Source organism: Notamacropus eugenii, chromosome 5 (genome assembly GCF_028372415.1).
Source record: "Notamacropus eugenii isolate mMacEug1 chromosome 5, mMacEug1.pri_v2, whole genome shotgun sequence".
In the NCBI taxonomy this organism is placed as follows: domain Eukaryota; kingdom Metazoa; phylum Chordata; class Mammalia; order Diprotodontia; family Macropodidae; genus Notamacropus; species Notamacropus eugenii.
In genome coordinates this window covers 169,645,280-169,670,243 of record NC_092876.1, presented here as the reverse complement: position 1 = coordinate 169,670,243, position 24,964 = coordinate 169,645,280, and the positions used below count along the sequence as shown (strand labels likewise).

General features: G+C 35.1%; 2 protein-coding genes across 15 annotated transcripts in view; one reads left to right on the top strand and one right to left on the bottom strand.

The window, feature by feature from the left end:
• The window catches only part of LOC140505428 (N-acetylated-alpha-linked acidic dipeptidase 2-like), a 238,272-nt gene that overhangs the window by 117,598 nt on the left and 95,710 nt on the right, over positions 1–24,964 (top strand). For 8 of the 14 annotated variants that reach the window (XM_072611411.1, XM_072611414.1, XM_072611413.1 and 5 more), the window contains one exon: positions 2,017–3,562. The exons of 2 other annotated variants lie outside the window; for them this stretch is intronic. In XM_072611411.1, coding sequence (XP_072467512.1) covers positions 2,017–2,206 — 190 coding nt within the window. In that variant the 3' untranslated portion in view covers positions 2,207–3,562. Of the gene's footprint in view, positions 1–2,016; positions 3,563–11,576; positions 13,712–24,964 lie in introns of those variants that run through there. 4 more of the 14 variants (XR_011967495.1, XR_011967494.1, XM_072611405.1 and 1 more) reach the window with 4 other exon arrangements.
• CHORDC1 (cysteine and histidine rich domain containing 1) overlaps positions 12,980–24,964 on the bottom strand; it is a 31,932-nt gene continuing 19,947 nt past the window's right edge. Inside the window, exons 7-11 of the mRNA XM_072611417.1 lie at positions 24,099–24,169; positions 23,113–23,218; positions 18,199–18,318; positions 17,545–17,607; positions 12,980–17,263 (exon numbers count right to left, since the gene is read on the bottom strand). Coding sequence (XP_072467518.1) covers positions 17,117–17,263; positions 17,545–17,607; positions 18,199–18,318; positions 23,113–23,218; positions 24,099–24,169 — 507 coding nt within the window. The 3' untranslated portion in view covers positions 12,980–17,116. The remainder of the gene's footprint in view (positions 17,264–17,544; positions 17,608–18,198; positions 18,319–23,112; positions 23,219–24,098; positions 24,170–24,964) is intronic.

Below are 24,964 nucleotides of genomic sequence, written 5' to 3'. Positions count from 1 at the left end.
CTGGGATAGATCAAACTCGTACAGCACTGATGATTCCTTGAAATATAATATCCAGAATTTGTTGTTGTTGTTCATTTGTTTTGGGGGGGGGGTTTGAGGAGGATCCAGTGATTCTTGAATTATCTATCCATCTGTCTTTGACTTATCTTCCAAGTCAACTTAAATACCTTAAATTCCTTCCAATTTTTTTACATTTTTTTCTTTTTGGCTAATAAAATTATTGCATTCATTTTTCTCCATTCTAATTTTCAGAGGTTCTCTTACTCTTGGGTTAAGTTTTACACTTTAATTTCAATGCTATTTATTCTTCTTTCCTCCAAAGTTTTTATTTCACTTATAATTTCATTGTTTTACTCGTTTCTTCCAGGTATTTTTGTAGTCTTTGCTTCCATACCATCTTTTTTTTGAGACTCTTCTTATAGTTGTTGTGTAGTTACTTTCTTCTTCTCTTTAGTGCTTGGATATCTTTTAACCTATACTATGTTTTCAAAGTGTTTATTGCTTTCTTTTGTTTGTTCCTATCTCCAGCCTCGGTTTCTGATTTGAGACTTTGTGTCAGGGCTAGTCTCCTCCCTTTCCAGTATTTTTAGATGATATGATTAGCACCTATTTGTTTTTAACCTTGATTTCTTGAATTTTTTCTGCTGGCTTTCACCTTTTCAAGTGTATCTACACTCAGAGCAGTGATATGTTTCAGACCCCCAAGACTGTCTAACGTCTGAGTATCATGGTCCTCGGGGGTTCGTGGGAGCATTTCAGATTAGAATTTTATAGAACTGTAGAATCCTCTTCTCTTCTTCCCTTACCTGGCTCCCAAGGTATCTGTTCTGAATCATCCAGTTTCCAGTATCCACAGTCAGAGGAAACACAATCATGTGTTGCTGATGCCTTGGGGTTTCCCCATGAACAGGCTTCTGGATTATTTACCTGTCCATCTGTCTCTTTGATAAGATCTCAGTGCCTTCAGGGTTTTGGCTGTCTGTGTAGTCCTAGTCTGGATAAAGAAAGAATTTTACTATTGTTTCTCCTCAGACTTCTTGATCATTATTAGTTAATTTGATTCTGCTTTTTGAATCTTTGCCAAGGTACATGTTGAAGAATTGGGACTCTTCTATAACTTATTGTCCCATCATCCTAACCACAAGTTTTGGGAGATGTCTGTTATTATTATCATAATGCCACTTATGCCCTTTTCTCAGGAACTACCCTCCTTCCACATTCTTTCATTATGGTTTTCAGGAGAGAGGTACAAGTGAGATAGAAAATTTGAAAATTCTAAAAACCTTTCTTTACCTCCTCTTAATTGACCCTGTTCCAAAAAGTCTGGTAATATTCCATAGCCCTCCCACTGGGAAAACCCAGAATGTTTAACATGTTCTGAGCCTTCCTTGAAAAATCATACTTTTTTCATAGCCAGGGTATCTCTGTCAGATCTATTGCTTTAGTCTGCACATGGCTTATGTGTATTGCCAACCTTATCAAAACACGCATCTATTGGTATATTGTATATATAGACCTTGAATGTGAAGAAAAGACGCAGGTGTATGTCCCATCATGTTCAGATACATTCTTTTTTCCCTTGAGCTTGTTACAAATTTCCATACACTAATCTTTGTGTGTCTCCTCCTCCCCAATTCCTTTCAACAGAGGGCAAGCCACAAATCAGTAGCAATGTGTATTATAAATTTGATATATATTTTCACATTTTCCTACTGTTGTGTACCTTAATCAATGAGTCATGAAATAGTACATTTTTTCCTTTCTTATATCCTAAAGTGATCTGCAGTAAATTATATGCAAATTTCAAAAAGTTTGTTAATTTATTTGTTTACTTTTCCTTTTTTTTTTTTAAAGAGTGACAGCAAACATGTTATGGGAGCTGGGTAAATAGGAAGCACTACTTATTTCTTTTACATTAGTATTAGGAATCAGGTCACTTAATGCTCATTTAATGCTGCATTAAGAGAGAACAAAATTATTTACCAATCTGCTTTGGTTTGTGGCTTCTTCTCATAGGCACATCATCTTTGCACCAAGTAGTCACAACAAATATGCAGGGGAATCATTTCCAGGAATCTATGATGCCATCTTTGATATTGAAAACAAAGCAGATCAACAAGAGGCCTGGGAAGAAGTTAAAAAACAGATCTCCATTGCAGCATTTACAGTTCAAGCAGCAGCAGGGACTCTGAAGGAAGTGTTATAAGAAGATGGCAGCATCTTGTGTCCATGTGACCAACCACAAGCACCACCAGGAAGGAAATCAGAGAATAAGATTCACCTCTAGTTTTTCTCTGATGACCCATGAAGCCATAGATTAAACAAACAAAACCTGTATAACTGCTATTTTATGTGACATTCTTCATCCATTCACCTAAAAGTGCTTTATCAATTTAGCTAATGACCTGCTGGAAATTACTTAAGAATTCCCCCTTTGCCTAGTGGAACCTGAGAAAAGACGTTGGAAATTCTTTGCACAGGTGTAGTTCTATTACATTTATGTTAGCAGGGACTAAACCAAAAATCTTGAAGCCGTAGGAATCAACTTTGCAAACTGCAGCAAGTTGAAGTAACAGCTACAATTCCTCCAATTTAATTCAGGCCAGGAACCTAGTTGAGAAACAGAAATCAGACTTAAAAGGTACTACCATTAAATGGTATTCTAGTCTTCTAAGGACAAATTCATCACACTGACTACATGAAAAGGCCTAATTACCTCCCTTGACAGAGGAATCCCTTCTAGACATCCCATGACAATGGTTTTCTACCTTTAGCTTGAAGACCTTCAGTGATGGGACATTACTACCTCCTGAGGCAGTGGGTCCATTTTCATATAGAATCAATAGTTGGGGATTTTTTCCTGATATCAAATGTAAATCTGCTTCATTGTAGCTTTCCCCCTTATTGTTCAAAGCTCAGCTCTCAGGAGTCATAAATAGTAAGCTTAATACCTCCTCCACTGATCCATCCTCAACTTCCCCCCAAATCTTCTCTCCCTGCAAGCTCACCAAATTAAAGAGCACCATTTCCTTCAGCCATGGGCTTCAGCCATCTTAAGCACTTCCCTGTGGTCTAGCTTGTCAATGTCTCTCTTTAAAGAAACAGTACTTCCAGTGTGATCTGGCCAACAAAAATCACTCTAGATTATTATTTTTTCTTAAATTTCTATTAGCTTAGTCTAAGATCACATTAGTGAGGTTTTTTTTGGGGGGGTGGTGGTTTCTGACTGATATATCTGACTATAAGCTCATATTCAGTTTGCGTTCAACTTTTAAAAGGCAACCTTTCCTTAAGTATCTTTTTAATTTAAAAAAAAAAATCAGCATATAACCAGTGGGCCAGATGGATTCAGCAATACCAGAGTTTTGATAATTTAGACATTAAGCATCTATTTAATGCAAGGCATTGTTTTAGGCGCTAACAATACAAAGATGACTAAAAGGCAGGCCTCTTCTGGCCTGTAGAAGCTTATGATCTGATAGATAAGTACAGAAACAACTAAAGCAAATTTGAATGTAAATCCAAAGATGAGAATAAAGTTGCCTCCAGATCTGAAGAAGAATATGTTGTTTTTTTCTTGGAATGGGGAGATACGGTAAATGAAGCACCTGCACTCACTTGGGATCTTCACTTGTCTGTACTATAATTCTAAGTGATATTGCCACAAAGTTAATTTCTTTTACTTGTAGGAGAGCTGTGGAAGCAATTGTAGTAATTTGTCTAGAGATTACTGTGTTAGATTTGGGTACAAAACAATATTAGTGCTTTAATAAATTTTGTTTTCTGAAATTTTGCCTTCCTGTACATTAGGAATAAAAAGTTATGAGAGGTTGGATTTCTAGAAGCAGACATACATTAACAGCAGTTAGACTGATTTCCTAACCATGAGATGGAAAATTTTTTTTTTAATTTAGAACATTATACACATATGTGTGTGTATTATGTACATGTACGTCATATACACACATGTGGATATATTATAAGTAATATATTATTACTTTTAAAGTAAGTTGTATATTAAGCATAACAACAGGTAGCCTGATTTCCCAACCATGAAATGAAAAAAAATTAAAACATTATATATGTATATTTAGATAAATAATACACACATATATGTACGTATGTAATACAACATAAGTAGTGTATTAATAATAATATAAGTAGAATATCATGGAAGTTTCAAACTGGATTTTCTTTAGACAGCTTAAACTCAGCATGTATAAAACTGAAGTCATTGTCTTCCCTGCCACCCAACTTCCCCCTTTCCAAACGTCCTTATTACTGTTGATAGCACCACCATCCTGCAAGTTACCTAGGCTTGCAACTAGGTGTCATCCTTGGCTCTTCACTCTCTCACCCCCCAAATCCAAACTTTTGCCAGTTCCTATCAATTTTACCTTTATAACATCTTTCTTATACACCCCCTATTCATCTCTAACATTGCCTTCAACCCAGGGCAGGCCCTTATCCCCTCACATCTGGATTATTGTAATCTCTGCCACAAGTCTCTCATCCCCTCTAATCTGTGCTCCTCCACTCAGCTGTAAAACTGATTTACCTCAAGTAAAGAACTGACCATGCCACCCCTCTACTCAATAAACTCTAGTGCCCCCCATGACCTCCAAGATCAAGTATAAAATCCACTGACATTTGAAGCCCTGAATGACTTTCATTTTAACCCCCCCTCCCCTTTCCATTCTTCTTACACTGCTCCACATATTCTGTGATCCTAGTGACAATGCTCTCCCTATCACACATATAAACAAATTCTAGGATTTTAAGGGCTAGCTAATGGAAAAGAGATTGAACTTACTTTGCCTAGTTCCCAGGGTTAGAACTAGTGGCAATAAGCAAAAGTTGTGATGAGGATAATTTTTAGCAAGAGTGATCTGAAAGTAAAATAGCATGACTTAAGATGTAAAAGGTTTTTCTCCTCTTTGGAAGTTTCTAAGAATCTCGAAGGTATCAAACAAGTTTAAAGGATTTAGTTAAAAGATAGTGTTGCCCCTGACTAGTTTATACAAGGGTTACACATTTAGGAATGGAAGTAAGACATGTTGCTCTAGACTTTTCCCCTCTGTCTTCTTCCTTTGAACAATAGTAATTTAGCAGACTGGATACAATATTGAACTAGAGAGGTCAATGAAGGTCTTTCCTTGGCTTTTCTATTGAGTATGGATTTAGTTTACTCATTTACACTTTCTGGGTAAATTCTTCCTGACCAAGCCTGGTGCTAGATGGCACCATAGATAGAGTACCAGGCTTGGAGTCAGGAGAATGTGAGTCTAAATCCCACTTACTAATCCCACTTACTTGATCCTAGACAAGTCACTCAATCTCTTTGCCTCAGTTTCCTTATCTGTAAAATGGGGATAACAATAGCGCCTATCCCCTAGGATTGTCAGGAGGACCAAATGAGATAAATGTAAAGACTTAGCACAGTGCCTGACACATAGTAAGCACCATATAAATGTTGTTGGGGTGTTTCAGTGGTATCTGACCCTTCATGACCCCATTTGGGGTTATCTTAGCAAAGATACTGGAATAGTTTACTATTCCCCCTCCAGGTCATTTTGCAGATGAGGCAACTGAGGCAAACAGGGTTAAATGACTTGCCTTGGGTCACACAGCTAATAAGGGTCTGAGATGGAATTTGAACCCCGAAAGAGGAGACTTCCTGACCCCAGGCTGGGTGTATTATCCACTGTGCCACCTAACTGTCCATAGATGATTTTTTTTATCACTGTTCTAGTACCTTTATATCATTTTTTCTTTTCATTTTGGTTCTTCTGTGGAAGGTTGTCTGTCCCTTCTCAAAAATTGTCCTAACAGAAGATTATTTGTAAATTAGAAAAATACTAAGCCACCACTGACCTTTAGAGTTTTTAGCAGAAATAATAGTGTCAAAGGAATAAGAGCTATAAAGAAATGCCATCACTGTCCAGGTAAACTAGAAATTTTTCTGGGGAAGAGGTGCCTTACAATTTACGACTTCTTTTTATACCGATTAGGTTGCTCATTCATCCTCAATATACAATTACAGTCAAGATTTAGCATTTTTTTAGACAGTTTTTAAAATGCATTTCTTCATTCTACTCTGTGGAACTTCTTGCTTAACTTTCCACTGAATGAGGGTCTTAAGCCCTTGAAATGAAAATAAAGTTGACTAGGCAAGTGGGGCAAAGGGTGAGTTTAGTGCCTTCTGGAGTTGCATTTAAATCTGCTGTCTTACTTTTTTCATTGCCATTATAGACATTTATGCTTTATGCACCAGAACATGAGCTTCCAGTCATCTAGGCTGGTGAAATCATGTAGAGATGCGGCAAAGTTTTCTAGAGCTCTTCCCATTCCTCCTATCAGAGAACAAAACCAATGAAGTTGGAGCCATTTCATGGAAAGAAGTATTTATGAAGCCCTGTTTTCCTGTGTAGGCTTGGCCATGGATCCCAATCCCTTTATGGGTTGTTACCCTCAACATTTTTCACAGCCATATCTCAACCTAAGGTCAATTGTTTCTGAATTTGCAACATTCACTGTAAGGAGGGATGAGTGTAAGTATAGATGGCTAAGGGATAATTCATCTCCATTAACTATTAGAGAAAGTCAGAGCACATTCAAAGGTCATTAGTGTCTTACATTTGTATACCTAGGGCATCACATTATATCCAAAAGCTAGTTCTAGTGTTAACATTTGTACAATAACCCAAGTGTTTAGAATTCTTAACTATGAATTATTGAAAATAATATTTTCAGAGTCTTTACCCTAGACCTAATTTGTCTAATGCTTTGTCCTCTAACCAAAGGGCTTCCCTATTTTTTATGAAGAAGCAATCTGGACAGTTTACATTCATGTGAAGGAAACTAGAGGGATGAGACCATGTGATATCTTTAGACTCCTTCCTCTAATTAATTCTGTGCTAGCTGCTTTCCTCTCATTGTTTTCTTGATTTTTTTCTCATGCCAATGAGACTCCCACCCACTCCTGGCTGCTTCACACTGTCCTTAAGTAAAAGTCTGTAATCCTGAGGTGGACTTATGATTTTTAAAAGTGTTATCAGGCCTCCTTTTCCCTCTGTCAGTTCTCAGTTCCCTTCATAAGTTTTTAACCTTCAGTGAAAAGTCATAATCCAGATACTAAGGTCCTACACTTGACACCTCATCATACTCTCTTCAAAGGCTACACTACAGAGATCAAATTCTTGTAGGTTCTACCAAATTGCAGAAGGTTTGAGTACTAGTACCATGGCAGATTGTGCCTGTTTTTTAGAGGATCAGCACAGTTAAGGACTGACAGGCTCATCAACAGAAAGTTAGCTTGGCCCCTTTTTGTTCTAAATAATTTTTGTACTATAACAACAGATAAAAGAACAAAGCTATGGACAGTCATCTTTTGTTTCTTTTTCCTTGGTGACAGTAATGGAATCACACACACACACACACACACACACACACACACACGCACGCACGGTTCTAAAAATTCCAGAGTTCTTAGTCTAAGAACATTAACCATTTAGTACCCTCAGTGTACAATGTTTATGCAACGATTAACAAATGTACAATCTGCTGGAGAACTTAAATATATCCAGAGGAATATCCTTTTACCATAAATGAAACCAGAATACATAAAGAAGTTATGGAATGGCTCACATGCTCTCACAGAATAAAGAAGTTGACAGGCATGGCATTATCATGTAACCAAAGGATAGAAGAAAACTATTTCATGGACTACTTATTTGCTTATCTTGTCTTATAGCATTCACAGTGAACGTAAGCAAATGTAAGAATACTGCAGTTTAAGAAAGCATTAAGTGGAAAGCTGGGAGGAGGGGCAAGAAATTTTTAAGAATAACAATTTGATTTTGCAAATTAAATGGAGTCACTGGCACAGGAATAGATGACAGGAACAATGACTTCTTCAATTCCCCTAACGTCTCTTTGTAGACCTTTATAATAGCAAAGTATAATTTGCATAACTCACCTAGAAAAGTAAAAACAGAGCAAGAAGAATATTATCCTTTTCTCCCAAAAGACTGAAAAATGCCATTTGTAGCGGGAGACTCCCCATTCAGGATGTGGCATGAGAGAATGAGGCAGAGCCACAGTGAACTGTACTTGAGTAGAAAGTAGACCCATTTGAGCAGTTAAAAGTTTTCCAAAAGTCACTTAAAGATACCCTTGGTAGAGGTAAAGCTATTGGATCAAGGTGTAAGACAAAAAGTTTAAATCACTTAAATCCTATTCAGCAGCAAGTCAGAACATCACCTTCATGGTCATTGGATCTCTTCAAGAAAGAATAACCACCAATAACAACATAGGGTAGAAACACTCTAAGGTATATGAAAGAGCAGGACACAAGTGTGGTCAGACAGAGCTTCAGGGTAATCACTTCATAGATCAGTTGCTTTAGAGCAGGCAACTAGCACCATCTTCTGGGTAGAACTAAATAAATAGCAGGCAAATTTTGAGACAACAGCAATTTTAAGACAAACTGAGCGCCAGCAGCCTCAAGAAGTACCGTAATACTTGCCTTGAGCAGAGGACTGTGATATCAGTGAAAATTTTGACTCACAACACCGGCCAGGAGCCTGGGACAGTAGGAGTGGGGCAGTGGCCCATAGACAAAAAGGGAAAACTACTCACTTCCTCTTGTTGGGCATCACTCAGTGCAGCACTGGAAGCCATGTAGAACATTTTAAGTTTATGGGTCTCTGGGAAGGAGTGGCCACCTGGAAGGCAGCTCATATCTTGATTCACTATATTCACTTCAGAGAGTTGTATTGGTGTATAGAGTGTAAATAAATATCCTTTTATTTGAAGCCTTGTGATACCAAGTGTTCATAAGGGGAACTATTTACCTTACCCTTGGGAAGTATCAGCTACTGAAGTTTTGGGGATGCATTTAGATGTTGCAGTGAGCCAGAAAAATCAGAAGTTTCTGAAACAAGTCTGACTTTCATGCCAGAATTGAGGCTTTGACACAAGGGATATGTAATACAATGACTTCATTGAAAAGTTAGGTGAAAATTATAAAAACTATAGAATAAGAAATTAAAGAGGTCATAAGCTTATATTTATGCTTCTTCTGTTGACATAATCCTCTGAATATATTCAAGAATAATAATAGTAAAAACTTAGTCCTTACTGTGCCAGGTACTTTATAATTATTATCTTATTTGATCCTCACAGTATCTCTGGAAGGTAGGTGCTCTTATTCACATTTTACCTCTGGGAACTTGGCTAGCGTCACACAACTAGCATGTATCTGAGGCTGGATTTGAACTAGTCTCACCGACTTTAAGTCTGGTGCTCTATCCACTACACCACCTAACTGCCTCAAGAATAGTGACAAACTGGTAAAGCTGGTTTAACTTCTTTATTACAAAAAATCTCAAAATAAGAAAAATGAAAAATCTAAAACAAGCTGAATGCACGAGTGTAGAAGACAAAATGCCTCAACACAAGGTAAAACCCACTGAAGCAATAGGGGAGAGTTAAACTACCTAAATTCCTCCCTTGCCCTGAGAACCTCTCTTTTCCTGGAAAGGTTTGCCCAGGGTTGAGACCCAGTGGGTCTTCTAACTTTGAGGAGACTTAGGAGTGTGTTAGAGTTAGCTGGAACCAGCTTTCAAAAGAGCCAACTGTTAAATTTTCAAAGAAAATTATGGAAAGTTAACATTGTGTAGAGAACCTGAAGGGGTTTGAAAGAGCCCCTGATCAAAAGTTTCCCTCCTCCAAGGGAGAATAATAGCTGACTTGAGAAGTTAAGTGATATATTGTTCTCAGGTGCACGTCCTTGAATTCGGGTATTGAAGTTCCAGGAATCAGGGCCCCTGCTATGCTATACAGGATAATATGTCAGGAAAAGAGGCCCTGAGGCCTCCTTTGCTACTTATCATGATCTGTTCTGCTCTCACGCCTCAATCGCTACCCCTATGGTTTTTTACTATATAAGCACCTCAACCCCCTTATTTGTTGGCTCAGTAAGTCTAGAATAAACACAGCTTGTTCAGACTGCTGTGTTCCGCCGGTCTTTTCATCCTCACTCTGTGAGCCCCATAACCACCCCGGACCTGCTAGACTGTGCTGGCCACAGCAACATTGTAGTTTAAAAGTGTCCTGTGTACATTTTTTTTCATAGAGCTGGTTGTTAAACATTTGCCAGCTCACCTCTGCTTAAGCTATTCTGGCTTGGAGCTCTGTACCAAAACCATATGTATTAGCAAATATATAGGCCAGTGTGGAGGAAAGTCTGCTATAGACCTCTGGGATTAAGAGAAAAAAGTAGAAAGATAAAAAGACAAGATACCATGCAGATAAAAAAAACCATGGTAAAACTAAAGACAAAAAAAGAAAACTGACTAAGTATTGTAAAACATCATAACACGATGAATGAGTATTATACTTTGAAGCAAAGTGGACCAAATGGACTCTGAAAAGAGAGGGGTAAAAAAGGCATTCTGAGGAGTGACTAAAAATCATGGAACTACACCAAAAACTGACAAAACAATAAAAAAAAAGCCAGGATGATTCAAAAACATAAAACTTTTAAAAGGAGATATTACAATTGAAATTTGGTTAGAAATGAAGTGCAGAAATAAAGGAGATAAATAATGGAGTAGATAATTTGGAACATATAACAGAATCTTTCCAAAGTATTATCCATAGCATGTTAGTCTTTAGAGACAGTGTATGTATATGTGCATCTATTTATAGATACAAATGTACATACACATGTGTATATTCACACAATGCATATACACAGGTACATACATATATGCACATGTGTATATATACACATGTATATCTATTCATATATACATATACAAATATGTATATATTTCTGAATATGTATATACATATTATATAACATTTAGACAATACCTGCAGCATGGAGTATACTACTCACAGGATTGTTGTGAGGTTCAGATGAGATAATATACTTTGTAAACTTTAAAGTATTATATATCAACTGTTACCATGCTTTATTACACCATGCTACCTCCACCCCCCTCCTTCCATTAGAATGTTAAGTTCTATGAGGGCAGGGACTGTCTTGTTTATTTGTATTTATACCAGTCCTCAGCAGAATGCCTGGGCACACAAAATCATTCAATTTTTACGTAGTTTCATGTGGTTACTTAGAGTAAATGGAGAGATTTTGAAGGTTGTGGATAAGTTCATTTACCTGCAGTATACTTTCCAAGGATGTACACATAGATGATGAAGTTGATGCATACATTGCCAGAGCTAGCTCAGTGTTTGGGAGGCCTTGAAAGAAACTGGGAGAGAAGAGGTATTCAGGCTGCTTACCAAACTGAAGAGCTGTTGTCCTGACCTTATTGTTGTAATTAATGCCTGTGAAACCTGGGTGAGTCTATCTGTGCCGGGAAACTAAATGGCTACCATCTGAATTCTTAGGAAGATTCTGAAGATCACCTGGCAGGATAAGGTTTGGGACACTGAGGTCCTTTCTTGAACTAAACTGCCAAGCATTTAAAATCTACTGTAGAGTGCAACTCTGATGGGCTGGCCATGTTGTTAGAAAGCTAAATGTACATTTGCCTAAAATTTCACAGGGAACTCACACAAGGCAAGTGCTCATCTGAAGGGCAGAAGAGGCAATACAAGGTCTCTCCGAAGAACTTTGGAATTGTGAGACATTGATGTGGGCACACCTGTGCCAGTATCTCCAAAGAAAGTGCTGTGCTCTGTGAGCAAAATAGAGTTGCAGTAGCTCAAAAGTAACTTGAGATGCACAAACTGTGATATCTCCATTCCAAATGTTCGTATGGACTATTTGTGCCGGACTTGTGCCTTCAGAGATCGTATTGGTTAGATCAGCCACATTTGGACACACTGTACATCTTGATCCCAAAATAGTGTTATCATTTTGGTCCTCTTCAAAAACAAAGGACAACCACTAACCAACCATTGTTTCATGAAAGGGTTTAAAAATGGAGGTGCGAGTGGGAAGTCATTGTGAACTGCAATTAAAAAAAATTTAGAAATCAAATTATGGAACAATTTATATTATCATTCACCCTCCCCTCCCTTATGAAAAATGCCACGTATTAAATCATTGAAATTAAATCATAGCTAGAGCATAGTCTCTGTATAGGAATTTCTAATTTATTGTAAAATATTTCACTTTAAATGTATCCTCCTTGGGGCAATTAGAAAGTTCACCTTATGCTGAACTGACATCTGTCTTCCTCAAGCTTCTATGTGCCTGTAGTTCTCCTTTCTGGAAACACCAAGTAACATTCTGCTTCTTCAATGTCAAAGTCTTTCACATATGTGAAGATAGCTATCACCTGTCCACAAAGCTCTCCAGGGTAAAATGCTGGTTTTCTCACTCACCTAATTTGTCCTCTTGTATGGCTGATCATTGCCTATTGGTAAACCAAATTCAAATTTAATTCAGTGCAGTACACATTATTGTGGTGATGGATGAGATCATTTTATCAGCGACAGAACTTTAGAGTTGAAAGGGGCCTCAGCAGCTACTGAACATGAATAACCACAGCAACCTGTCTCTGCCTGAAGATGTCCACAGGGACTCCTTAGAGCTTGGGGCAGCCTATTTCCCTTTTAGTCTGGGAAGTAAATCTTCCTCCACTTGGCTTTTCCTGTGTAACTGGGCCAAATTCTTTTTAGTGGTTGTAGACCTGAACAGATTTCTGAGTCCAACTCTCCTGTATCAATATTCTATAGGAGGTTTGTGAAAGGAAAGGGGATAAGGGCCAAGCCTATGGTTTCTCCCTCTACTGAATACAGGTTTGCACCTTCCACTTTTAGAGCTGCCTAGGCTACTGAAATTGTGACTTGCTCAGGGTCATACAGCCAGCATGTTTCAGAAGTGTGACTTAAATCCATGTCCTTCCTTGACTCTGAGTCTGGCTCTGTCATGTTATGCTGCCTCTTTGAGGGTCAGTCTACTAAAATAATTCTGTTGTAATGACTAGAGAAACATCACAAATCAGGAGAACAAGTTTTTATTATATTGCTTCACACAGACAATAAAGGTAGTGGTTCTTTAAAGTGAGAACCTAAAAGTTAACAAGCAAATAACTTATCCTTTAAAAAACATTCTTAAAGAAAAATATTTCATGAACCTCACCCCCCATGCAGAGAATTAGACAACCATGCATAAAAAAAATGAAAAGATCAGTAATTGAAAAGGCATTTTGTTACAGATGATGGCATATTAGTCAACAGACACACAAATATTAACTATATAAAGCAGAAGCTATTTCACTCAAAATGATCTTTGGGTGGGAGGTAGAGGGAAGGAATTATATGTAACCATTATAGCATTTACTAGTCCAGGACATGAATAGAGGAATTGCAACATTATGCCAACTGACTTAACTTTTGTAATAAAACCAAGAAAATGTTGAAATGGTGACTTGGAAATGCAAATGCCCTAAATTCAAAGGTTAAAAAGTTAAAAGATTTTTAAATAGTGAACTATAGAATATTAGAGTGATTGATTCTTACTCTAATAAAAGAAAATTACTTGTCTTCCAACTAATAAGAAACCACAGAGAACATTTACTTCTGAGGAAAAAAAAAAAACCACTGGGCCTGAATACTGAATTTCCCCTAATCTCTGAAACCAAAGAAGTTTATAGCCAAAGAAGGAAATTAAAATCTCAAATACAATATATAAATACTGAAGCAGTATTACAGCTCTATGCCACTATAAAAATACAACAGATATGAACAGGCTAAGCAAACAGGTCTTTCAACGGTAACAAGATAGGCCTGACAAAATTACATGACTTCATTTAATGGCTAGTTATCATAGGTTGATTTGGTTTATATTTTTTACAAATATTTACAAATTCATTACAGAAAAAGGAACCATCCTGATAAAACTGCCTTTAACTAAACTCTTACAGGAGGGCTATCCATTTGAAAGTTTCATCAAAGATGTCAAAGAAATCAAGTTTCTAAGGAAAGTCCTATTTTTTCTTAAGCCACAAGAAGTGAAGAGTAGAAAGTTAAAAGTCTAGTTATTTACCATCAAATAGTGAGTTTGGCTAATGATTCTAGATAAAGTCACAAACCTAGGCTGAAGTTAAATGTATTCTTTGTGCTGTCTGAAATTGTTACTATGATCAATATAGTATAAAAATAGGCTAAATAAAGATGAGGGAGGTACGATATAAACCTAGGAAGTTAATAAAATTTCCTATTTTCCTTTTGGGGTGGGGTGGGTGGCAGGGCCAGAGCAGGGATGAGGACCAAAAAAAAAATTCAAATAGTGGTTGGGGTCAATGAGGGGAAGATTATTTGCTTGCACAACAAATTTATCTACTGTAACTTTGTATATTCTATATTTTATTACTCAAAGAATAGCAAGGAATATTTTGTGTTCAGGATCAATAACAGGAAATGGTTTGTAAAATATACAGATGTATAACTATAATTCAGTAAGACTGATTCCTGTATAATCATCCATACCCTAGGAATTTCAACTATTGTTCTTAGCAGGGCCCTTTGTGCAAATTTGTGAATTAATATCCACCAAAATGCAATTTCTAGGGAAAATAGCATCAGTAAAAGCAGATCTTAATAAAATATTACCTTGAAAAATTCATCTGCAGTATAGTTATATTACACTAATTTCTTGATTTACTGAAGTCCTTATGATTCTATACCCAGTGGAGAATGATTTCAGAATTATAAATTAGAAGAATCTAAACCATAAAGAAACAAAGGTATGGGCAATTGAAAAACAAGAACTGTAAAACATGACGCAATAAAGCCATGTTTGCTGCTACTACTATCATCTTTGATGATAAAAGTCTAATAAAACATTTCTAGCTTGGCAGATTTCTTAAATCTATATTTTGTCAACTTAAAATATATACCATCCTGTAAACATGTATGTGCAACCATCACTGATGCTACCAAAACCCTACGCATAAATCTTACCATTTTTACTTAACTGAAATTTTAGCATTATTCGTGATAAAGGAAAAGTACAACATAGGTATAACCTACCTAATATTGTTGACTGATTTTTTGTAAACATGATGTATTAAAGTGAAATGACTTTACAGGATCAGTTAGTTCCACAGGAACAAACATTGTTGTACACAGTGAGTTATGTGGCAATTAGGGTTCAAGCACTACCTCAAATTGTTACCAAAAATCTAATTTACTTTTTGGACAAGTTACAATGGCTTTGATTGCAAAAATGTCAATCAAGTCCCTGATGTTGTGGGATGTGCCTATAAAGATCACTGATTACTCCCAGACATGATAAGTTCTTATATATTTGCTAAAAATTCTTTTTCCAAATTGTACTAAGATATTAACAACAAAGAATCTAAAGATTTATGGTAATGATCTAATTTTAGCATTTGTAACAAATATTCAACCCCAAATTTTCAAGTCTATGAGAGTGAGCCTTTGTTAAACATTCTCCCAAATATACTTGTATAACACCATGATGGAAAATATTATTTAATGGATACCTTAGTTAGCATTTAAAATTCTATTAGACAAATAAACATACAAATTTAGCTACCTAAGTCTTCATGAAGTATAAGCAAAAAACATCTTAAAACATGTAATTTTTATTAAAATAATAGAAAAAAATTTATAAAGGAAATAGTAATTTCTGTATTTGATTAGCTGTCTGCCTAGTGTTTTTTTTAACTAGATTAAAACATTTTGCCTGAAGGTTTAGATAATTATTATTAACAGCCAAATCTTTTCTCGCTTTGTACTGAACTAATACCAATGTTTTCAGTGCTTTAATTAGTGGATTTGTACTTTTAACACGGAATTTCAGAGATGAAAATGGACTCTCTTATAGAGGTCATAGTTTAATCTAACTAAAAATTTAATATGCAGAAATAAATTCCTTCTAGAACATCTGATAGTCACCTACTGTGAACACTTGCATTTGAAGAATTACAAAATCATTACATCTTATGAGGCAGTTCACTTCATTTTCGAATAAACTCTTATCAGTAATTGTTTTTTATTCTAAGCAGATCTGTCTATAATATGTACCTATGGTTTCCAAGTTCTCCCCTTTGCAGTCAGAGAGAAAAAAAAAAGTCACTGCCTTCTACATGATAGTCCTTCAAATATATGAAGGCAGCTATCACTTTCCCCTAAGTCCTCTTTTCTAGGCTAAAAATTCCCAAATTTTTCAAAAGCTTCCAGTACAATTCATCAGTCTGGGTGCAAATGAGTCAACTGCTGAAGATATAACACACACAAAAATTAATAGAGCCTTGAGATCTTTAAATAATCACACAAGAAAGTAATTTAACATAATTTTTATATAAAATAGTAAATCAGGACCAAACTGATATTTTCAAATTCTGTAAGTTAACTTTTTCCCCTCCACTCCCAATGAATCTTAGCAGTAACAATCAGACTGCTTAGTAAGAAATAGAATTAGTACAGGGAAGCTAGCTGCAATTATTTTTTTTTTGACAAATTAAACAACACACAAACTCCCTTTTCATTACTATTCATCACCTCTATGAATATATTCCTAGAAAAAAAATGTCCATCCTATTTTGATGGCCTAATTTACTTACACCATATGATATATGACTCAGGTAACTTGAAATGGAGAAAAAAAAATTTCTGCTGCTTACAGCCCCTCCCCCCACCTAAAACTATGGAACCCAAACACCTAAAAGAACTGAATGAAACCCTTATATCCCACAGTACTAGAGTGACATGAATAAAAGAAAAAGTGAGATACCACATGGAATGCCCTCTTCATATTTCTCTCATTCACATGACTATGATACTGAGAAGTATTGAATGATGTTAAGGGGAGTGATCTTTCTTTTCCTGACTCAGGAATTTAGTAAGTTCAATATTTAGATAACAAGAACACTCCAAGTTTTAGTTTTTAGTTTCAGGAATTTGGAAAAAAGAAGAAAAGATTTTGGTTTCTAGGAATCTATTTTTGACTATGTCTGGAATGCCATAGTAATAACATGTATGTGCATATATACATGTATCTATGCATGTATATGATTACAATAGTAAGTCACCACTTCACCACACAGTATTAGGAACCTAAAAACAGGTAATAACTAACGTCCCCATCCTTCCCCCCACTCCTTTGCTCTCAATCTGCTATGTCTTCTTTTTTTTCATCTTGTATTTTGGGTGAAGGTAGTTCAAGCCTTGCCCACTGCATAGGTTCAGCTTTTCTCATTGCGATCTCAATCTTTGTGGCTGTCATATTTACATAACTCCTTTTCACATCAATTACCTGAAACAAACAAAAAAGAAGTAAGGTGGAGTAGTTTTTGAGATTCTTAAAAAAACGTAGTCAGGATAAAGATTTTATTTCCAACTTATATTGAAAATCCAAACTTCTTAGGTTATGTCATATTCCACCCTGCCATGTAACAATGGTACAGAAGATAAAGCTTTTTATTCCTTAAATAAGATGAAGACTATTTTGTGCAGAGCTCCTACTTAAGCAAGTCTTTTACTTTAGGATTGTAAACTTTGAGTTGGCAAAAAAAATTCTGAAAAATGGATACTTACTCCCCATAATTTGACATTTTGATGAAATTCCTTTTCTCCTTCAAAGACAATATGGATATTTAACTGAAACAAAGTAGGAAAAAAATCAAACTGAATAATTTCTAATATCAAAGAAAACCAAAAAAACTTAAACTTATGAAATTATCTGTGATTTCTCAAAGCAAACAGAACTGAAGCAGCTTAGATGAACACTATTCAAAGCAAATTCATTTTAGGAAAATACTATGGACTAATTTCTGGTTTAAAAAAACCATTAACAAGAAAGCATAAGGAGCATTTTAAGTGAAGTGCAGAATATTAAATAAGTATCATTGTATTTGATAAAAGATTCTATACAAATGAATATGGTAATCAGAACAACATGACTATTTCAGGAAAAAGAATTTAGCAGATCCCAATGTAAACCTCAGTCTGCAAAATTTTAACAATATGTCTTTCAAATATATCACATCAAAGATTCAAAGTATAAATCATAGTTTACTCCTAATTTTTCTTATATAGTTGGAGACAAAAGTTCAGGTCAATTTTATTTCTCTTATCTTTTTAGATTCCAAATTATCTCTAAAATAAAAAAAAAAATTTTGTTTTATTACAAAGTACAAAGGCAATAAGAGCAAAATATAATAATTTACCACAACACATGTGCATACTTACCAGTGTACTATTTGCCTTTACATGACTAAGCTCTGGAAGTGAATTTTTAGCATATACTGAGATGGTAACTTGACCTCCTGTCTGATGCCAGTCATGCCTACATGGAACAACTTTCTTCCCCTGCAGTAAAAGAGACATTAAAAACAAAATTCAGAAACTCTTAATTTTTCAAACTCCAGAAGGCAGGGCTCTATTTAGTTTGTGTGGTTCTTTTTTTATGGAACACTATGATATGGTGCCACATGCAGCTGTCAATTTAGTGCTTTATTCAGGATGAAGGGTGCATATCATCTACAAATGATTTTTTTCACAGTGTGAAGGGGAAAATAAAGAACTTTTTAGAGAGGGAATTAAATTTTTGCAATCTTGTCATCAAGAGAAAATGCTACAATATGTTTTAGTTGATGTAAATTAAATAGTATCTAATGGGATATATTTAAAGTGGTTCCAAAAAATTAATCAAATTAAAATAATGATTTCCTAGCCAAACCTAGCTTTAACCAAAAATTACTTTATAAAACTAAAACTTAATTTTGGAATTCCACTTTATGTCTTTTCCCCAAAATTTACATAAATTACAACTCACCAACCAAGGGAATAGAAATTTTTTGGGTTGAAATTTAAAAGAAAAAATTGTGGAATAAACTTGAAGATCTTTTTAGTGCCATGTGTCTCTATGTGAATTACTAAGATTACTTTGAAATCTTTGTAGTATATATTTTGTAAAGAATGAAAGAGGTGAGGGAGGGAAAATTCAAATGGTGATTTTTTTTTTACTATTACATTTTTATTAAAATTCAAGGATCCAAAGTTACCATCAGTATAAGTACTCCTCAACAAACACAAATCCCAGCTTACTATGTGTTATTTAAGAACAGCCGGGGCCCCCAAAATTCAGAACCATGATCAATATGGTGATGACCCATCCTAACTGTGTTAATCCTAATATGTCAGTCCAGTTTAGTGGAATTTGGAAGGACTCATATTCTTTCTGCTATTAATAGTTTTCAAGAACCCAGGGTCACCTTCACATAATAGCTTTTAATTATAATACAGTGCTTTAAGTTTTGCAAAAATTAAAAAAAAAAATAACATTTACAAAAGTTATTTTATTTGATATCACATTACAATAAGGCATCTAAAAGAATTTTATTAAGGTCTTTTAATGCTAACATTTCAGAAAATCCAGGAGAAAACAGAAAGGAAAATTATTTTCTAGAAACAGTTTATGAACATAAGAAGTATGAGAAAAATTACTAAAAGTTTTTAATAAAACCAGAGGCAGATGATGACAGTGGACAGAGTGGAGGACATATAGTCATGATGACCCGGGTTCAAATTTGGACTCAGACACTCTACTAGCTGTATAGCCCCTGGGCAAGTCACTTAAGCTCCGCTTGCCCTCAGTTACCTCTATTGTAAAATGGAGATAACAATAGAATCTACCTCTCAAGAATTATTGTGAAGATAAGGAGAAATGATATTTGTAAAAAGAGCTTAGCAGAGAGCCTGGCACATAGTAGGTATTAGACAAATGTTTATCCCTCAATCCCTCCCCTTTTTTAGATAAAGTGCATTAATGTAGACTGTGCTTCTAGAAACATTGTAAAGGTGTATTTCAAAGCTTCGTCCAGGAAAACATCCTTATGTAATACGCTTCCAAATTATTTATGTAGTCTTAAAATTTGTCCTAATGAAATCAATATTTAAATGCAAAAATACCATTTGCTTTGGAATATAATTTATACATTTTAATAAATGACTAATTAGGTAAAAATGTGACATTCCTTGCTCAGTTTTTATTTTAGCCTTTATACAGTACTCAGTTTTGCCACAAAGTATTTATTCTTGACAACCACATCATATAAAGTATGTCATATTTTTGCACATGAAAAGAAACATTGTTATGTACAAAGAAGAGCCAGGGGACTTGTTAAAAGACTTGGGTTCAGATGTACTTACTAGCTGTGTTATTGTAAACAAGTTCCATTGAGCCTAAGTTTCCTAATCTGTAAAACAAGGATAATTATACTGCTTGTATTTCAGAGGATGGTTGCAAAGAAAGTACTAAAAGAGCTATTCATTTGAAATGTAGGTGGAAGGTGACCAAGGCATCAGCACTGAAAAAAAAAGACACTGAGCAAAGATGTACCTACTACAAACTTCAATTGTACAAGTGCTATAACTGCTGGTTATACAAGGTGAACTAATGTTTTGAAGTGCAGATAACTAAAAAAAAAAAAAAAAAAGACTTTTGCAAGTAAATATGACCTAAAATGAATATTCCAAATATAAAAATAGTAACCATTTAATAACTGAATACTTTCTGAGAATTTAGAAGATTTGGAGAAGGTGAAATGGAGAAAGAATTTGGATAGCCTTACCATTATTTTTTTCTTGAGAAATTTCTTTATAGCAAAATGATATATTCAAAATTATTCCATGACATTGGAGCTGTAATTTTCAAAATCAGCTTTCTGATTTTACTCTTTTTGCTACTATGTAGGTTATTCTCAAATTAGAGAAAAATGCATACCTAAAATAAAAATGATTAAACTATTCACATCTTTGATCTCATTTCTGTATGAATGTATTACTTTGACCAAGGAGGTCAAAGGCAGAAACAAAAGTCCAATGTATACAAAGATATTCATTGAAAGACTTTTTGTGGTAGCAAAAACTAGAAACAAAGTGGATCCCCATTTCCTGGGCATGGCTGAACCATGGTATCTGAATTTAATGTTTATTATTTTGAAATAATAACAAGGAAAACTGCCTCTATATTCCACAATCATAGGATAAAATAGTAATTGAAAGAATCTACTCATCACCTCCTGGAAGAGATCCCAAAAGAAAAACTCCTGGGAATATTGTAGTCAAACTCCAGAGTTCCCAAGTCAAGGAAAAAATATTGAAAGCAGCCAGAAAGAAACAATTCAAGTACTGTGGAAATACAATCAGGATAACACAAGATCTAGCAGCTTCTATCTACATTAAGGGACTGAAAGGTTTGGAATATGAATTCCAGGTGTCAAAGGAGTTAAAATTAAAACTAAGAATCACCTACCCAGCAAAACTGAGTATAATCCTCCAGGGGAAAAAAAAAGACATTTAATGAAATAGAGAACTTTCAAGCACTCTTGATGAAAAGACCAGAGCTGAATAGAAAATCTGACTTTCAGATACAAGAATCAAGAGAAGCATGAAAGGTAAACAGGAAAGAGAAATCATAAGAGACTTACTAAAGTTGAACTGTTTATATTCCTAAATGGAAAGATAATATTTGTAACTCTTGAGACTTTTCTCAGTATTAGGGTAGCTGGAGGAAATATAGAGAGAGGGCATAAGTGAGTTGAATATGAAGGGATGATATCTAAAAAATAACATTAAGGGGTGAGAGAGCAATATATTGGGAGAAAGAAAAAGGGAGAGATAGAATGGGGTAAATTATTTCACATAAAAGAGGGAAGAAAAAGGTTTCACAATGGAGGGGAAGAGTGAACCTTACTCTCATGGGATCTGGCTTATGGAGGGAATAACATATACACTTAATTGGGTATCCTACCCTACAGGAAAGTAAGGGGGAAGGGGACATGGGTAGAAGAATAATAGAGGGGAAGGATGATTGGGGAAGGGGGAAGCAAACACTTTTGAAAAGGGACAGGGTCAAAGTTGAAAATAGAATCAGTGCGGGGCAGGATAGGATGGAGGGAGATATCGTTAGTCTTTCACAACATGACTACTATGTAAGTGTTTTGCATAACTACACATGTAATAACCTATACTGAATTGCTTGCCTTCTCAATGAGGATGGGTGGGGAGGGAAGAAGGAAGAGAATCTGGAACTCAAAGTTTTAAAAACAAATGTTAAAAATTGTTTTTACATGCAACTGAGAAATATATAGGCAATGGCATATAGAAACCCATCTTGCCGTACAAGAAAGTAAGGGGGAAGGTGATGGGGGTGGGGGGAAGGGGAGAGAGATAAAAGGGAGGGCAGACTGGGGGAAGGGATAATCAGAATGTATGCCATATTAGGGTGGGGGGGAGGGGAGAGATTGGGAAACAATTTGGAACTCAAAATCTTATGTAAATGAATGTTTAAAACTTAATAACTTAATAAAAAGAAATAAGAAATAACACAAGAAGCAAACAATCTGTGGTGGTGGATCTAGAGCTCAGTTGAGTGGAACCTCTTATCCCTCATTGCCATTATGTGTGAGTCACGTCACTTCTTTGTGCCTCAGGGCTGTCTAGGTTTAGAAGTTTCGTACCAATTATAGCTCTGCAGTGCTGGCAGGGCATCTTCTATACCAATGAAATCATGGGTCCATTGTACTCCAAAAATAATATCTACAGAATTGTAAATGAAACGATCACTTAAAAAAAAGACTTCCCTCCTTAGGAGAGAGACAAAGCACTGTAAACACGGTCAGACATGCTCACTGTCTTGGTTGCTTCTGCATAGTTGTTTCTTTGTTGCAAGGAAGAAAGAGTTCAATCTCGAATTGGCAAGATGAGGGAATGGATAGGCTATTATATCCAGAAATGACAGTGATGATAAAAAGGTACCCACAAAATTTATTTAAAAAAAAAAAAAAGGAAAAGCAAAGACTGAAAGTGGCCAATAAACAGATCATGAACTAAAAGACTGAAAAAAAGAACTTTTAAAAACAAGATAAAAAATACACACACATACATATATATACACACATCTCTCTCTCTCTCTCTCTCTCTATACACACACACACACACACACACACACACACACACACACACACACACTAAATATATTTTACTTAGGAAAACTGTTTACCTAAAACCATATGGAAAAAGCTCAAATTGGTCATCGATCATTGACTGAAACTTCAAACTATTCTGAACTTGAAAGACATGAAAGCAATATCTACTTACAGCATCTTTTTTGGTCCACAAATGCTTTCCTGTTGTACATCCTTCTTGGGCCAAAAATGTATTAAAATCAGAAGTTTTTCTCCTGCAACAGCTCCAGTATTTCATCCTTTGAATTATCAAAATTCCAAAGACAAATGTTGGACATACAATAATATAATGAAATATCATTTAGACTTACCTAATTTATTTCCTCAAAGATTTAATGAAAGGTAGCAAGAATTAATAAGGTAGCAGTAATCAATAACTGATTAACCCTGAACATGTCAACGAATCATATTTCAAAAGATATTTATCTTAATAAATGTATCCACCTTGAATCACCATTTAAAAATAGTATTTATGTTGGGAACTTCTACATATATGAATTTCATATATACAATAGTCTCTAAACAGTCTATATAAAAGAGGTTCTTAAAAAAAAGTTTACTTCCTATATAAAAAACAGGGGGCTTCAGTATTAAAAATCATTATCTAAAGTGAAACATTCTTTTTTTCTGTCCTGCTTACTCTTATTACAACTTTTTTATATTGGCTAAAGGTCCTATTAGAATGTTGACTTCAAGACAGAGAATAGGAGATCTTACTAGAAGCCAATGAGAAAATTCTAGGCGGGCCTCTGCAGCTTTTTTTTTTTTGGAAGCGTAGCACTGATTTTTTAAAAAAAATTACTAAGCAGTGGTATTACAATAGTACCTCTTGGGTTTTTTTTTCTCATGTCATACAATCTAAAAGTCTAATACTGACCTAAATAATCAGGACCATTTAAACAATGCCTACTAATACTACATACAATAAGGGATCATAAAAAATAACTAAATCTTGCATTGTTAACTTAAGCAAAGTACCGGCAGCAAGCAAGAAAAGAAGTAAAAATTGAATGAAATGACAAGGCCACTTTTAGAGTTTTTGAAGAATAATAAAATGACAACAAAAGATTATTTTTAAGGTTTATAGGAAATACAGTACTTAAGTTTTGTTATGCTTACCCTTCATGGAAAATAGGGACTCCGGAATGAAAAATACAAACTTCTTCTATGCTCTGTGGACCTTGGTATGTCTTTGGAGAGGGAGAGGAAAAAAAGGGTTCAAAGTGACAAATGATTGGCAAGTATACCATTTTAAAGCATGGAACATATAAAAATCTACATTAAGAATATAGAGCATTCAAAATTGAACACTGCAAATACTTTAAATGATTATTAAACATTTATCCTTTAATTTTTGGAAATTAGAATTACAACCTAGTAATAAAAAAATTAGAAAATGTTCTGGATAAAATTAGGAAATATGACTTATTTTACTAATATTTTCTTCAGTCTGTGATACTTATATATCCTCAAATAACTCAGAATTCCTAAAATGATTACTGATTTCCAGCACAAGAAACCTTATAAGTGTTGTAGAAATCTAAGGCAACATTTGCTGGCTTCATTAAAATAATCAACTTCTGCCTAAGGATCGCACATGTCTGAAGGAAGTAGTACTAGGTTCAGGCTGCATCTCTGGGCGTCAGGTAGAGCCATGGGAAGTGTGAGGAACTTGGGCAAGACTATGTGGAGGTTTGAGAGGAGAGAAAGATAAAATCTGAGGGATAAATATTCCTGGTGATGTCCTAGGAAGCTAAGTAAGGTATATTAATACTGTGTACAAAATGCAAAGGATATTTTGAGTATATGTCCAGTGTACCCATAATGGTGAGAAAAAGTTTTTTTTCATATTTATAAAATATGCCTAAAACCAATAATTATCTTCAATTTAATATAAATTTTCTGTAATCCTATATGCAAGATAAATTTGTGGATGCTACTGTTTATGTATAGAATAAATACACTGATATCAGTAGGTTGATAAA